This window comes from Somniosus microcephalus, chromosome 32 (assembly GCF_052327205.1).
Source record: "Somniosus microcephalus isolate GS21.2 chromosome 32, FLI_Smic_1.0, whole genome shotgun sequence".
Classification (NCBI taxonomy): domain Eukaryota; kingdom Metazoa; phylum Chordata; class Chondrichthyes; order Squaliformes; family Somniosidae; genus Somniosus; species Somniosus microcephalus.
The window spans coordinates 26,329,363-26,346,135 of NC_141018.1; the positions used below are offsets into that span (position 1 = coordinate 26,329,363).

Below are 16,773 nucleotides of genomic sequence, written 5' to 3' on the forward strand. Positions count from 1 at the left end.
ATGGCCTCCTTCTGTGCTGTAAGTTTCTATGGTAAAGAGGCTTGATGGTGCTGGTTCTGATGAAGGGCCACACCTGAAACATTAACCCGCCTTTCCCTTTCGGATGGTGATTCACCTTCTGTACACGGACAAAAAGCGCGGGGGGGGGGGGAGGGCGCGCGGGGACTGAGCACGACTGCTCTTTCAAAGAGCCAGCACAGGCACGACGGGCCGAATGGCCTCCTTCTGTGCTGTAAGTTTCTGTGATTCTATGAAGCCTTGCATATCACATGCATTTCCTGTAAGCGTCACACTGACGTCCTGTAACAATTTTCCCATCACATTATAGTTGAAAGCAGCCCTATCTTTATAAAACAGCATAGCCTCCGTCTCACTAAGCAATGCATGGGAGATCTGGTGGTGTATGTGAAATAGACACATATAGCACAAGGAGCACAACATTGTGAGCCTTGGCAGAAATCTGGATCTCTAGATTTTCATAGGACCTCCCAAGGCCTTTTGGATGAGACATTAAACCGAGGGCAAGTCTGCCCTCTCAGATGGACGTAAAAGATCCCATGACACTATTTCGAAGAAGAGCAGGGGAGTTCTCCTAGCCGATATTTGACCGTCAAACGAAGAGATTATCGGGTCATTATCACATTGGCTGCCTTGTTTGATGGTGATACTGAGTGTCGTATTTCACTTCCCAGCACTAACGACCCTCAGTGTGATCAAAACAAATTTTACAAAAAGAACTATGAATAATTTCAAATTTAGCCACGAGTACTCAAATACGGAGCAAATAAACTTTTAATTATAAAATGATGGTCCTGAATTTCCTTGGACCTTCTGGTGCTTTGCCGCCATAACTATGAGGAGAGAATGAGGAGACTAGGCCTATATTCCCTAGAATTTCAAAGAATGAGAGGCGATCTTATTGAAAAATATAAAATTCTTACAGGGCTTGACAGGGTAGATGCTGGGAGGATGTTTCCACCCAGAGGGCTATGGATGCTCAGTCCTTGAGTATATTCAAGACAGGGTAGATGCAGGGAGGATGTTTCCCCTGGCTTGGGAGTCTAGAACCAGGGGTCACAGTCTCAGAATAAGGGGTCGGCCATTTAGGACTGAGATGATGAGAATTTTTTTCACTCAAAGGGTTGTTAATCTTTGGAATTCTCTACCCCAGAGGGCTGTGGAGGCTCAGTCATTGAGTATATTCAAGACAGAGATCGATAGATTTTTGGATACTAAGGGAACCAAGGGGTATGGGAATAATGTGGGAAGGTGGAGTTGAGGTAGAAGATCAGCCATGATCTTATTGAATGGCGGAGCAGGCTCGAGGGGCCAAATGACCTACCCATGCTCCTATTTCTTATGTTCTCATAACCTTGTCGGAGGCGAGGCGGAAAGCCCGTTTAATCGGGTAAATAGGTTTCCCGTCGCACTTCCGACTAAATTATGGCATAGCGGAAGCAGCTCCGAGGAAATTCCTGGCCAACGCTCCTAGAATTCCCGAGACAGAGAAGCCCCGTGTTGTTTGGGGGCGTGCGAAGGTGGGGGGGGATACGCCGCTCAATCTCTTGTGTTTCCTCCTTTGCAGAATTCTGGGAATGTTTACTTCCCAGCAGTGGAAGCACCTGAGCAATGATTGCCTGAAACACCAGCAGGAGAAGAGGCAGAGTTGGTTCAAGTCAAGCGGCACGGTGAAGAAATTCCGGTCAGGATTCAGCATCTTCTCGCCGATCCCAAAGTAAAGGACGTCTGGGGTTTTGCTGCGTGTTTTTTTTACAAAATGGTAGCACTAAGGGGAAAAATTCAGTGGGCCTCGATAAGTGTAGGGTTCGCCAACTCTGATAGGACGTGTTTCTGGAGGTTTCATCACATGACCTCACGCCTCCAACTGCCACTGCCGGTCAAACAGCCTTTTTCCACCCCCCAATCTCCAAATATTTTTACCACTAATAAAGGAAAGTGTTCGAAGAAAATGAAAAAAAAATAATGCTTCGTTGCGATTTTTCTCCCGAGTTGCTCGCCGCAGTGTCCCGGAGATTAATCATTAATTCCCGGAGACTCCAGGGCAATCCTGGAGGGCTGGCGACCCCTGTGATAGAGACTTCTTTAAGCTCTGGTCAATTATTTGAAGGTTGAGAGGAGATTTGGTAGAGGTGTTGAAAATCACGAGGGGTGTCTGAGCAGAGTAGATAGAGAGAAACTGTTCCCATTGGCGGAAGGGTCGAGAACCAGAGGACACAGATTTAAGGTGATTGGCAAAGGCGACATGAGGGAAAACCTTTTTACGCAGCGAGTGGTTAGGCTCTGGATTGCACTGCCTGAGAGGGTGGTGGAGGCAGATTCAATCGTGGCTTTCAAAAGGGAATTGGATAAGTACCTGATGGAAAAAGATTTGCAGGGCTGCGGGGAACGGGCGGGGGAGTGGGACTAGCTGAAGTGCTCTTGCAGAGAGCTGGCACGGGCTCGACGGGTCGAATGGCCTCCTGTGCTGTAACCATTCTATGATTCTATATATGATTGCATTAATAAATGTTAGTGATGTTCCTCATGAGCAATATGTGCCATCCTGCTGTTCATGAGTGGTAGGATGCACATCTGTGCCTGCAGTTCTCTTAATCTCACCTGGCCCATCGCTGTAGGGTGGGAGGCAATCGGCGTCCTTAGAAAGGGTGAGGAAAAAATTAGGCAGGTCACACCCAAATCAAGTGCCTTTACTCATCTCAAGGTGCCCAGCTGCAGAATGGCATTGGAATGATGCCACCTTGCCACCTTCTCAGCCAGGGACTGGTGGGTGGGAAGCCTAAAGAAGATAGGGAGGAAAAGGCAATATTTCACCAAACGAATCGAATATCAAACCCATTTTTAAGTCTATGGCAGTCGACGGTTTTTTAGTGACAGAAAAAATAACAAGGTAGGTGCAAAGGAAAACTGAGATTAATGACAAAGTGCAGGGCAAGTACAAAATACAGCTGTTCCCTTCCATACTTGAATGCCATGCTTGGGGTTCTATTCTATTTAGGCCATGACTTCAGTGTGAACAAAGAAGCATTAGTTAAAAAGAAAGTTAGCAGTGTAGTAGTGATGGATAGAGTCCTTTTCATGCTAAGTTTCAATGAGGTGAGAGTCCTACTGACCCGTCGCTGATGACCATATTCAACCTGTAGGAGCAGTCAGTTATTTCCATCGTTGGTAAGATGGGTTATTAAAATAATTGGATAATTAAGCGGTGGGTGTCCACCAAATGGAAAATATAGGACTTTACGTTCTGGTAACTCGTGAACATTTATATTAATCCACCAACCGCTGAAAATATCTCTCCACTTCTCATTTTAGATCTCCAAGTTTCCCCCTCATCCAGGACTCCATGCTAAAGAGCAAACTCGGGGTGCCCGATCTCCGAGTCAATCGCATCATCAATCGTTCCATCTCCTGCACTATGAAAACCCCTAAACCAGAGCTCTTTGGATACCCCTCCGCCAATCAGGCAGGTTTCGCCCCGTGTAGTGTAAATGATCTGCAACTGCTGGCTCACTTAAATGGAAAATGAATATGTAAAACTTACTGGTGTAGCGTGGATCTGTAAGATTAGGATCACAGGTCACACACAGATTACCCAAAGGGTCTTAGGAGTTGTAAGGCTTTTTATTAAAGAGCTACAGTTTTAAAGCATAATCAAATATTACATGTGGTTTAAGCTAAGTATAATAAACATACAACCCATGACAGATGAGGGCAATCTACAGCCCTGGAACGGAACGAAATAACCGGATGGACGGTGAGGCATTACGGTGGATTCCTGCAGCCTGCTGCAGCGGTCACTTCCGTTGGGTCATCCCTCGAGCTGTTGGAGGTGTTAGGCTGTCAGCCACCTCAGAGGCTAAACTTGACCAAGGTGTTAGGCCGTAGCCACCTCGGGGAAGCCTTCGCCCCTAACTGCCTGATTTCCTCTCTCGGTCGTCTATATAGTTATTTCAGTGGGCTGGTGATTACCTGGTGTCAATCATTTGTTCCCCATCCTGTTGTCCAATTGTGAAGCGGGAAGGCTTCCCTCGCTGTCCCTTTCTGCATGGCTGACGAGGCCTCCCTCTTATCTTTCTGAGGAATGTTTTGTTATGTTTCTTTAAGGACATTGTATGACTTTTCAACTCCATTTTGTCTATTATCCCACCACCCTGTGTGGTTTTTGCATTTTACGATTCCCTTATTACTTCTATTTGTCTTTTGGTGCTTGATGTTCGAGCTTGCTGGCATTTCTGCCATCTGTTCCCGGCTGCATGTTGTCAGCCTCTGTTCTAAGGATTAAAACCCCATCTTTGAATCTAACAGATCTTTAAACCGACGAATTTCACAGTTACGGAAGAATGACATTCATCTCAATTGCTTTAGTTTCGAGTGGCCTCCCAGCAGAAATGCACAGAGCACTTTTCAGTCACGACAATTTACCATTGTCCAGATTGACCGTGACCAACAATACCAAATCATTGCAAACTAAATTCTTTTCAATGAGATACTGTAGTTCATGACACCCTCCCTCCTTCTTCCTGTGGGCGAGCACCTGACATCTGCTTGCTTCCCTCCCCTAGTGCCATGGATGGCACGAGGAACGTGCCCGTGGAAAATGACTGAAGGTTCACCTGTGCCAAATAGCACCAACACACTGTTTGTGAACTCAAATTATTTTACAATGTAGGAAGAATATGATTTAAACCATCATATTGGGCCAGATTTTGCGGACCATCTCATTGGGTGCCCGGTTAGTTGGGCATTTTCCTCCACCCTTGAGCTCAATAACTACAGTGACACCACCTTAAACATCCACTCCCTCCACCGCCGGCGCACCGTGGCTGCAGTGTGTACCATCTACAAGATGCACTGCAGCAACTCGCCAAGGCTTCTTCGGCAGCACCTCCCAAACCCGCGACCTCTTCCACCTAGAAGGACAAGGGCAGCAGGCGCATGGGAACACCACCACCTCCAAGTGCCCCTCCAAGTCACACACCATCCTGACTTGGAAATATATCGGCCGTTCCTTCATCGTCGCTGGGTCAAAATCTGGAACTCCCTCCCTAACAGCACTGTGGGAGCACCTTCACCACACGGACTGCAGCGGTTCAAGAAGGCAGCTCACCACCACTTTCTCAAGGGCAATTAGGGATGGACAATAAATGCTGGCCTTGCCAGCGACGCCCAGATCCCATAAGCGAATAAAAAAAAATAACTACATGTCCTTCTCACCACCAGATCAGCCACGATCACATCGAATGGCGGAACAGGCTCGAGGGGCTAAATGGCCTACTCCTGTTCTTATGTTCCTATCTCTTTTGTTACTTGCAGGACTGCAGTTGCACATACCAGAGCTGCATTGCTCATCTAATTGAGGCCAGTATTAATTTATCATGAAGTAATGCTCCATTGCTCAATGTCTTACCGATCTTATCCATTTATCCACAGGCTGGGAGTCACTGTAAGAACATTCCAACGTTAGAATATGGCTTTCTTGTACAGGTAAACTCTGAGAAAGTTGTGGTGTTAATAGTTAGCTGAACGTAATGGGCGCTCCTGTTTCTTTTGGCACCATCTTCCCCCACGCTTGTTGCATCTAACCATCTTCCCATGTCCTCCTCCTTTGTTCAGTTTATTTTTAAACCTTCTGTCAATGAATACTGAGAAGCACAATTGAGAGGCAACCAGCGAGCTATAATACTGGAGATCCAAAAGGAATAGTCGCAAAGTGAATGTTGACACCACTGTGTCAGCCAATGAGGTCGAGGCGGGGCGGGACTTATGGTATGACTTACAGCAAACCATCCATTTACTCAGCAAACAGAGTCTATTTAACAAGACTCTCTATGAACTACAGCAAACAGAACTCATGACCGAAACTACAGCAAAGTCCCCCGATAAAAGCAGGATTATTTCTCCAGCAAAATACAGTGAGTGGGGGATAGTTACCGAATGCAAATTATGTGCATAAAATTAATCCCAGTCACTTATAGCAGTGCGCTCTCCAGGTGTGATTGACGGGGAAATTACCCAATCATCTCCATCCTGGCCGGGTCTCGTGGTGTCACTGTATGCAACCTTCTAGTCGAGACATTTGGCCCCTGGCATCTCTGAGGGGGCAGTGTCTTCATTTTCAGACTATTATGGGAAAGGGAAAGAGTCCTTGACACATGGGAAACAATTACAAAATTAAAGTGTTAATGAAAGAATAAGGGAATATTCAAGGGGGGGCGGGCAGCAGTTTGGCGATTGTGGTATTTTATGGGTTCGTTTTTGGGGCATATAAAGATATTGCATCTCGTGCAAAATTTTTTTGGTCACACTCCAGACATCACACTTTGTTGTAGATGCAAAACAATCTAAAAAAAAAAGTCATTGACCTGGAGCTTGAAATTTACAACTGTCCTCGGACCTCAATAGGTCTGTAGCTACTTATAAGTAATTAGTTACTTGGTTATTGAGAGTGCAGGCCAGTTACTAAGCTGAACGTCATAGCCATTCTTCACACTAAGCTATGCCCGCTGGCAGTTTTTTCAGTTGGAAGTTGGTAACCCCTCCAGGTATATTGAGCATGTATCTGCAGATAAGGTACAGTAGATAATGTTTATATTGTAGTCTGTTAGGGAAAAGAATCATTCTCATTGCAGTGCGTAGCGAATTAATTAATGTATTTAATGAGAAAATGTCTTTAATATGTTGCTACACATAGAGATCAAAGCAGCCCTTCCCTTTTAATAGTTATCTCTGTGAAGCTCAAGGTGCTACATTTTCCTCCCCTTTTTGTCCCTCTGTTCTTCTCCTCTTAGCCTTGCCAGCTCCCAGCTCCCCGCGGCAGGTGAAGTGGAGGCAAGGTCCAGGTAATGGTCCCTCCTGAGTAACCGTTGCCCGTGGCGCCTTGAGATCCGCCAGAAGCAAGTCTGATTTAATTGCGACAAGTTTGACATCTCTGTATTGTGCTTTGTGCAGTCAACTGGTCAAACCCCGCCCCCCCGAGAAGGGTCGACCGATTTATGCGAGGCTTTGAGTGATACACGGCCTTAGGTCATGTTGGGTCTCAGCTGTTAAATCGCTTAAATTATAAAACCCGTTATTTCGTTTTCCAGCTCCACCAAAGCTGGAACATAACCGTGTCTTGGCCAGCGAGTGCCATTTTCCAGCACTGTATGAAAGATCAGATTCAGTATTAACTTGCAAAAGGGAATTAGATACATACTTGAAAAGGCAAATATTTGCAGGGCTATGGGGAAAGAGCAGGGGAGAGTGGGACTAATTGGAGCGCTCTTTCAAAGTGCCGGCACAGGCACGATGATCGAATGGCCTCCTCCTGTGCTGTATCATTCTATGATCCTGTTCATACCCTTCCCCTCTCTTGCATGCCTTCAAACACACAAAGAATCCTGCAGCCATGAAACTCTTACATGGAACCAGGAGAAGATTTCCTTTTGATAGAACGGAAAACTTGCACATCCCAAAATACAGCATCTGGTCTTAGAATCATAGAATATTACAGCACAGATGGAGGCCATTCAGCCCATCGAGTCTGTGCCAGCTCTTTCGAAGAGCAATCCAGTCAATCCCACTCCCTCGCTCTTTCCCTATATCCTGCGATTTTATCTCCTTCAGGTATTTATCCAATTCCCTTTGTAAAGTTACGATTGAATTTGTTTCCACCACCATATCAGGCAGTGCATTCCAAATTTTAACCACTTGTTGAATGAAAAGTTTTTTCCTCATGTCGCTTCTGGTTCTTTTCCAATCACCTTAAATCTGTCCCTTTTACCTTAACCAGCCAGCAGTGTCTGTACACCAACTGCAGTGTAAGCGGTTAACTAGCAGACAAATGGCCCAGAAATTCGGGTCGGAGGCTTCCCGCGGGTGCAAGCCCCCGACCTGCACTTACCTAGCGCGCCAGCCTTTGTGCTGTGGGCCCGCGTGGGATTCCGATCCTGGGCCTCCTCCAACTGCCGGCGCGCAGTGCTTGCGTATCCCAGGGGCGCAGTTAGTTCGAAGCGTCCCCTGGGATAACGTGGGCCACGGAGAGCCAATGGTAGCAGGGAATGCTTCATTCATAAATTTGACAGGAAGAGCTGTCAAACCTATAAATACTATAAGCCCCAAAACATAACTAAAACTTCAAATAATTTTTTTTTTAAATCACATTTTAAAAATAACTATAAATTACATGAAATAACTATTTTAAACAATAATTAAAAATTTTGAAAAAATGTATTACATTTTCTAACGGGGCTAAAAATAAACGTACCCTTCTTTAAAGTATTTAAAACCTGTGGAAAAAATGTTTTAATTTTAATTAATTCACCACTTACCTTGTTAAAAGCAGGCCTTGCAACTGCTTTTTAAAAATGTAACTGCTGGAGACTTACCCTCCCGGAGAAACCTGCAAAAAAAATGTAAATTCGATGCGCACCCGCTGCCTCTCCGGTGCACGCGTTCCACCTGTCAACCCCTTCTTTCAAGGGAACGGAAGTTCCGGTTTCCCGCGCATGCGCAGTGCATGCACGAAACCGGCACTTTCGTTGGGCCTACGCGTGAGTACCCAGCATATACTCACCCGTGGGGACCCGAATTTCTGGGCCAATTGCCTTTAACCAGCAAGTGCAAATAAAAAAGTAGTAGCCCGTAAGATTGACATTGATTTTTCTGTGTTCTGCAGAAGCGCAAACCTCCCAGTGTGGCATTTATTCCTCCGTCCCTGCTTCCCAAAGTAGCACGTGAGAACGGCAAAACAGTCCAACCCGTGGATAACCTCCATAGCTTAAATCAACACAACAACAACAACTTGTATTTATGTAGCGCCTTTAACGTAGTAAAACGTCCCCACAGGCGCGTTATCAAACAACATTTGACACCGAGCCACATAAGGAGATATTAGGACAGATGACCAAAAGCTTGGTCAAAGAGGTAGGTTTTAAGGAGCGTCTTAAAGGAGGAGAGAGAGGTAGAGTTGCGGAGAGGTTTAGGGAGGGATTTACCAGAGTTTAGGGCCCGGCCCAGGCAGCCGAAGGCACGGCCGCCAACGGTGGCGCGATGAAAATCGGGGATGCGCATGAGGCCAGAATTGGAGAAGAACAGAGATCTCGGAGGATTGTAGGATCACTGATATTCCTTTATCACTGCCGGGATACGTGCTCCAGCAGTTCGATTTGGGTACCGAGTACTTTTTTTTCATAATCTGTGCAAAAGTCCACTTCCACAGGCCAGTACATGCTTCCTCTGGTGCGCTGATCATGCTACTCTGGCTCTCGGCCACCTTGGCATGCCTTCTTTCATTCAGTGCCACTGAAAGCATGACATAGAGGAAGCACCCAATATTGTGGTCAGTTTCCTTTGAGCACAGGAGCCTCCATCTACTGTACAATAACCATCCGCCAAAGCAAGTGTGCAGGTACCAGTGGTTGTGTACAGAGCATCTCCCACCCAACTTGACTGACATCCCTTCATAGACATCTCCTCTTCTCCCAAACAAGTCAATTGCAAGATTCCCTGTGGCTCCCTTTCCAGATCCCTGGAGGACACCACTAGACACATCCTGCCAATTGAAGTACACACCCGTTATCCCTACGCTCTGTCTCCTACTTCCTAACCAATTCCCTACCCATGTCAATAGATTGCCTCCAATTCCATGAGAAAGGAAAAAAAAGAAAGACTTGCATTTATATAGCACCTTTCACAACCAGCATGTGCCCGAGCTCTCCCACCGATCACCAGGCCCAAAGCCCTTTACAGCCAATGAAGTGCAGTCACTGTTGTAATGTAGGGAAACGTGGCAGCCAATTTGCACACAGCAAGCTCCCACAAACAGCAATATGATAATGGCCAGATAATCTGTTTTTGTTATGTTAATTGGGGGATAAATATTGGCCAGGACACCGGGGATAACTCCCCTGCTCTTCTTCGAAATAGTGCTGTGGGATCTTTTACATCCACCTGAGAGAGCAGGCGGGACCTCGGTTTAGCGTCTCATCCGAAACACGGCACCTCCGACAGCGCAGCACTCCCTCTGGAGTGGCTGCACTGGGAGTGTCAGCCTAGATTTATGTGCTCAAGTCTCTGGGGTGGGACTTGAACCCACAACCTTCTGACTCAGAGGCGAGAATGCCACAAACTGAACCACTGGCTGACACATTTTTGCTAATAGTCTCAAGAGGAATGAGCTTTAGTGTCAGCCGTGGCTCAGTGGGCAGCACCCTCGCCTCTGAGTCAGAAGGTTGTGGGTTCAGGTCCCACTCCAGAGACTTGAGCACATAAAGCTAGGCTGACACTCCCAGTGCAGTGCTGAGGGAGTGTTGCACTGTCGGAGGTGCCGTCTTTCAGATGAGACGTTAAACCAAGGCCCCCTTCTGCTCTCTCAGGTGGACGTAAAAGATCGCACGGCACTATTTCGAAGAAGAGCAGGGGAGTTATCCCCAGTGTCCTGGCCAATATTTATCCCTCAACCAGCATAACAAAAACAGATTATCATATTGCTGTGTGCAAATTGGCTGCCGCGCTTCCCACATTACAACAGTGATTACACTTCGAAAGTACTTCATTGGCTCTAAAGAACTTTGAGATGTCTGGTGGTTGTGAAAGGTGCTATATAAATGTAAGACTTTCTTTTCTTTCTTGATGGACCGAATGGCCTTTTTTTTTGTCCTTCACTGTTCTTCTATTCTGGTTACAACATACCAATGCAGCTCAACATCTGTGCATGTGTACCTTGAAGAATTCACTTAGTTACAGGCATATTGTCATTCATTTATATCTGAATGTTTGTGTTCAGACCATGAAATACGCAGAGCAAAGGATTCCCACTCTGAATGAATACTGCGTTGTGTGTGATGAGCAACATGTCTTCCAGAATGGATCAATGCTGAAGGTAAGCACAATTTAATTGATTTTGCGGTAGGGTAGACATAGAGTGGACGATCACTTGGTTTGATGGACGCAGCCCAGGATTATGGGGTGGCCGAACAGTGATTAACATGACTGGGTTCCCAAACGGCAAGTTTACTGTCTTGGCTGGATTGCCAAGTCAAGGAATGGTATTGCTGTGTGGAAGATTGGCCAATGTCCTCTAATGGGTGGAGGGAGAATTGGAGGGCAAGTCACCTCTCAAGAGACAGTTCCACAGAAACATTGGCTAAAGCTAAATCTGATCCAGGAAATGTTGACCGCTTCAGGCTTATGTTTAACTCAACCAGAACAACAACAACTTGTATTTATATAGCACCTTTAACGTAGTAAAACGTCCCAAGGTGCTGCACAGGAGTATTTTTAGACAAAAAATTTGACACTGAGCCACATAAGGATAAATTAGGGCAGGTGACCAAAAGCTTGGTCAAAGAGGTCGGTTTTAAGGAGCGTCTTAAAGGAGGAAAAAGAGGTAGAGAGGTGGAGAGGTTTAGGGAGGGAATTCCAGAGCTTAGGGCCCAGGGCAGCTGAAGGCACGGCCGCCAATGGTGGAGCGATTATAATCGGGGATGCTCAAGAGGGCAGAATTAGAGGAGCGCAGATATCTCAGGGGGGTTGTGGGGCTGAAGGAGGTTACAGAGATAGGGAGGGGCGAGACCATGGAGGGATTTGAAAACAAGGATGAGAATTTTGAAATCGAGGCGCTGCTTAACCGGGAGCCAACGTAGGCCAGCGTGCACAGGGGTGCTCCGAATATAGAGAAATAACTTAGAAACAGACAGAACTTGTAGGGTTTTTTTATTGAAAATATAACTCATATAGGCACAACTTAGATACTATAGCAATTTTTGGTATATTTTACAACCAGAAGAGAAATGGCAAGCAAGAGAGACGGCAAGAAAAAGGAAACCAATCTCTCATGTCTATGCACACACACACGCACCAATTCCTACCCACACACATGTGGCCTAGAAATTCGGTTGGTTGCGCCAGGGATTAGCGCCTAAAGAGGGCAATAACTGGGGCGATAGCCAAATTCCGGTGGGGCGCAAGGCGTTTAGCGCCTCGCCCCATATTGAGTATGCATTTAGCACCGGCGCTAATGCTTAGCGCCCGCTCATGGGCGCAGGCTAATTATGATGTCATCTGAGTGTGCAACGCCTTTTCAGCGCCCCAGACGGGAAATTCAGTGGCGCCCCCCCTCCGTAGCGCCTGGCGCTATTAGTGACAGTTTTCCTGGGCCTTACCAAGTCGCTTTCGGGCTGGAGGAGCGTTATTTAAAGGGGACTGGGGTGGTTTAAAAACGGCACACATTTCTGTTGCACAACTTCCTCGAGAGCTACAAAGAGTTGCTGACCTGCACACTGAGAGCCATTTGACCACTGGGCCCACGCTGGCAGAGGAACAGCAGCCTTCTGACCATCGCCTTGCTGTTGGTGAGCCTTGACAACGGGGATCCTTCCTATGGGCACTTATTATGGGGCCTGCATTGGAGGGGAACGTCCTGCTGCTGAATTATCTGGAAAGAGCACTGAGACGCTGGGAGAGGGGGGCGGGCATGGCCAGACGGAGGAGGGCCAACAGACGTCGCCACAGCAGACCTTACGCTGGCAGGGTTTTCCGACAGCAGTTTTCCTACATGAACATGCCGGAGGAGCAGTGTGTCAGAAGGCTGCGATTTAGAAAGGAGGTGGTGACTGAGCTGTACCAGCTGCTTCAGCCAGATCTGCAGCCGGTCTGATACCCCCAAGCCTGTGAAGGGCAAGATGCATGTAAATAGCAGGCATGGCCATTGTAAATGAAGAAAGTGTTTCATTACACAAAATGTGGTTCCTTCAAACATGAGAAAGCTATGGCAACAGAAAGCAAAACTAATACATTGACACATAACTGCCTCTCACACCCGGGAGACTGTCCAAAACATGAATCACATTCCGACCATCTTCCTTGGCCTTGATTCCACTGCGCCAACCAAAGCATCCAATGCCCCATCAGTGAGGCGTTCCGCCCTCTGCCTCACCCTTTCCATTTCTTGCTAGGCTGGTGCGCCACAGGTAGGCTCACACCACTTTGAAGGCCTACAAGACAGTGAGTGTGTCTGGTGATGCCAATTGACCTGCCCCTTTAAGAGCTGGCCGGCGCCAGTGTGTCTCAGGGAAAGTGATTATTGACAGCACCTGCGCTGCGCCCCGCTGCAGCGATATTGGGTAGCGACTCCGCGTTAGCGCCTTAAGAGTCGCGTGCAGCACCTGATTTACCGCCGCAAACACCATCAGGGGCGCAACGTCCCAATATCGCGCCAGGTGGCGCTAAGTCACAGCTGGCGGTACTCTTAGCGCTTCGCCAGATCTAACGCCCCAAACGGGGCTATACCGAATTTCTAGGCCTGTCTCCTAAAGTGCCCCGTTAAAGAGACAGGTGATTCTCAGCCTTTGCTTCTGGGTGAGTTTGGGCCTAAATCCCAGAGATGTTGTAACTCATTCCGCACCCAGTTCTTGGCATTAGCTGTATAAAGCAGTTGCACCCATTACCTTAATTTTTTCGTATTTGCTATTTTATTTTAGTAGACATGCTGGTCACAGGACTGCTTCTTAACTGCAAAACAATTCCATTATCATATGCCCCTTTGACATCTGTGACGATTTATTCTGCGCTGAAACGTCTCACAGTCTTCAATCAATATAACTTTGGTATTTAAAAAAAAACGTCCTCCTTTGTTCTAGAAATGCTCTCTCTCCCACCCCCCACCCCGAAGGTATTAGCTTCTTGCTGGTGTGTGGTTCCCTGATCAATGGGCAGCCTCAAGTACCTTGCCCACATGGCCATTCGAGACAGACTATTTGACTGGCACAGTTGGGCCTGATCCCATCCTCACCGTATATCTGGACACACAAACTTCCAACAGGGATTACTCAACAGCAGTCGGGAGATTTCTGTCTTTTTCTCTTTCCCATCGCCAGTTGAAGGCCCTTCACTGCTACCCTGGCTGAGATTGGAACATAGGAACAGGAGTAGGGCCATTCAGCCCCTCGAGCCTGTTCCCCCCCCATTCAATTAGATCTGTATCTTAAACTCATTTACCTGCCTTAGTTCCGTATCCCTTAATACCCTAACCGAACAAAATTCTATCCATCGCAGTTTTGAAATTTTCAATTGAACCCCAGCCTCAACAGCTTCTGGATCAGCTTACTCAGTAACCAGCTGAGCCACTCGGGGAGTTGATGTTCCTACTTTAACGTTTTTGATTTTATTGAAACTATTATTTATTATAAGATAGAAAACTGCTCACTCCAGCCACCCATCACTCCACTTGCTACTGCAGATAAATATGGGTTACACAAAGATCACGAGGTTTAGTGATGGTTGATCCTGAATTATCGTTTAAACAGAAAGACAGACTTGCACTTTCCACAGATCTATGTTTCTATATTTCTTAAGGCTAAAGGGATCAAGGGCTATGGGGAGAAAGCAGGGACAGGGTACTGAATTTGGATGATCAGCAATGATCTCATTCAATGGCGGAGCAGGCTCGAGGGGCCGAATGGCCTACTCCTGCTCCTATCTTCTATGTTTCTATGTTTCACAACCTCAGGATGTCCCAAAGTGCTTCACAGCCAATGAAATACTTTTGAAGTGTAGTCACTGTTGTAGTGTCGCAGCCAATTTGCGCACAGCAAGACCCCATAAACATCAACGAGATAAATAACCAGATAATCTGTTTTAGTGTGATATTGGTTGAGGGATAAATATTGGCCAGGACACTGGTCTTCTTCGAAGTAGTGCCGTGGGATCTTTTACAGACACCCGAGAGAGCAGACGGTTTAACGTCTCATCCGAAAGACGGCACCTCCGACAGTGCGGCACTCCCTCAGCACTGGCACTGGGAGTGTCGGCCTAGATTTTGTGCTCAAGTCTCATGGAGTGGGACTTGAACCCACAACCTTCTGACTCAGAGGGGAGAGTGCTGCCCACTGAGCCACAGCTGACATTCACATTTACAAAGGCCCGGGTCTTGCATTAATCACGTACGGTGCTTGAATTCGAGCAGACTGACAGCTTTCTTTCTTTACTCCAGCCCGCTGTCTGCACACGGGAGCTATGCGTTTTCTCATTCTACACACTGGGGGTGATGTCGGGAGCAGCAGAAGAGGTTGCCACTGGAGCAGAGGTAGGTAAACAAGTTTTGCCTGTTGCAGAAATGGAAGCGATTGGAGGCCTCCAACGCCTCAATGATAAAGTCGCCATTCCGAACCGTAGAGACCAGGTTGGTATTCCCCAGTCTGTGGCGAATTAGCCGACCTGAGCCTGATCACACAAATACCCGCACCTTGGGAAGGTAAAAAAAAAAATCAGCTCGCTGTATCCAACAACCCCCCTACTGGAAGAATTAATTATGCTTAGCTGTGGTGTCCTTCACATGGTTGAACGCTCACATGTAAAGAATAGTCGCTTGAGCAAGATACTGGAGGACAGCTGGCACCCGTGCAACCAGAGACCCAACGTCTTCAGGAGCAAAGGCTGAAAAGCTCGAGAGAAGATAAAAGTATTGCAGATATAAACCGAAAGTGTTCTCCGCGAAAACGAAAACAGCTCAGATTTACTGATCGATGTTAACCCCATGGATTAACTGGCGATGAAAAAAATCAGAAAATCTAAAGCAGCATTGGCTTCCTTTCAACGCGACTTCCCAGGAGATGGTGGGGGATTATGATATGAGGCGCAGCAACAAGGTGCGGAAGGTGCTGCACAGTAGGAGTGCAACAGTGCCGAGCGGTTTCACTGTTATCACTTCATTGAATTGGGATGAAACCCCATGGCACACGAGCATCCATGGTCCATTTTGTTTGGTTATGGCTGGGAACTGGTTTTTTGCCGTGTTTAGATTATTTCACCCGAAGGGATGGCTACTGGGAAATCTTTGTAAGGAAATTTCTTGTGTCCATCACAAATGAGTCTCTTACCGGACTTAAGGAGACAAATCAGTCCAATTATTTTTTAGGCAGCGACTGCTGCCAATGAAGCAGAAGTAGTTGCCCGCTCGCACGCGCGCGCAGTCTCCGTGTTTTTTTTCCCGGTTGTTCGCTAAACAGAAAAGAAAATATTGTCGGCATTGTAATGATATCAGCAAATAGTGATGATATTTGTCTGTGTTTGATTACTTATGCCTTACAGCATACTTGTCTGTCTTTGATTGCTTGTGCCTGAGCAGCAGAGGTCATGTGACACAGACAAGCAGGTTGAGAGTTTCAGTTTCATTTTAGCTGCAGCTGAAAGCATGGTCTCCTGAAAAGCTGTATGAATTCTTGAACAAACCTTAGATTAAAAGTTATTCTCGTTTATATAAATGTCTCATCATTGAACCCACAAGGAAATCAATACAGGCATTACAAAGGAAACACTTCCAGAGAGAAAGGAGGAGGAGGAGGAGGAGGAGGGGAGGGAGGAGGAGGAGGGGGGAGGAGGAGGGGAGGGAGGAGGAGTAGGAGGAGGAGGAGGAGGGGGGTGGTGAAAAGAGATCGATCGCTACAGCCGAACACAGTCGAGTCAGGAAAAGAAAATCTGCTCCAGCAAAACACAGTAAGCGTCCACTTTTCTTCATTTTCTTCTCCTCTCCCTTCACACGGAGCTGGTGCTCCGTACAAATAAATCTTCGCAATCACTCCCCCCACTGCAGAAATATCACGCATTAAAGCTTAAACCAACCCGCGCGCTATTATTGTACGTTAATAAGCCAACCCATAGCTCCATAGATTTAGGCCTGCGATATGATTATATTATTCTACATTCATACTTAAACCGCCACAAAAGAGTGACAAGGAGGGAGGGCTATCCTGTCATCCTCAGAGTCACCCAAAAGAA

At 46.8% G+C, this 16,773-nt stretch overlaps 1 protein-coding gene across 15 annotated transcripts in view; it reads left to right on the forward strand.

Moving 5' to 3' along the window:
* LOC147097348 (protein mono-ADP-ribosyltransferase PARP6) overlaps positions 1-16,773 on the forward strand; it is a 121,830-nt gene that overhangs the window by 63,975 nt on the left and 41,082 nt on the right. For all 15 annotated transcript variants that reach the window (XR_015074361.1, XR_015074362.1, XR_015074364.1 and 12 more), the window contains 5 exons: positions 1,586-1,735; positions 3,331-3,481; positions 5,449-5,502; positions 10,784-10,879; positions 14,990-15,082. Coding sequence is in view for 11 of the 15 variants with exons in the window: in XM_085972238.1 (XP_085828364.1) it covers positions 1,586-1,735; positions 3,331-3,481; positions 5,449-5,502; positions 10,784-10,879; positions 14,990-15,082 (544 nt within the window). In the remaining 4 variants the exon portion in view is untranslated. The remainder of the gene's footprint in view (positions 1-1,585; positions 1,736-3,330; positions 3,482-5,448; positions 5,503-10,783; positions 10,880-14,989; positions 15,083-16,773) is intronic.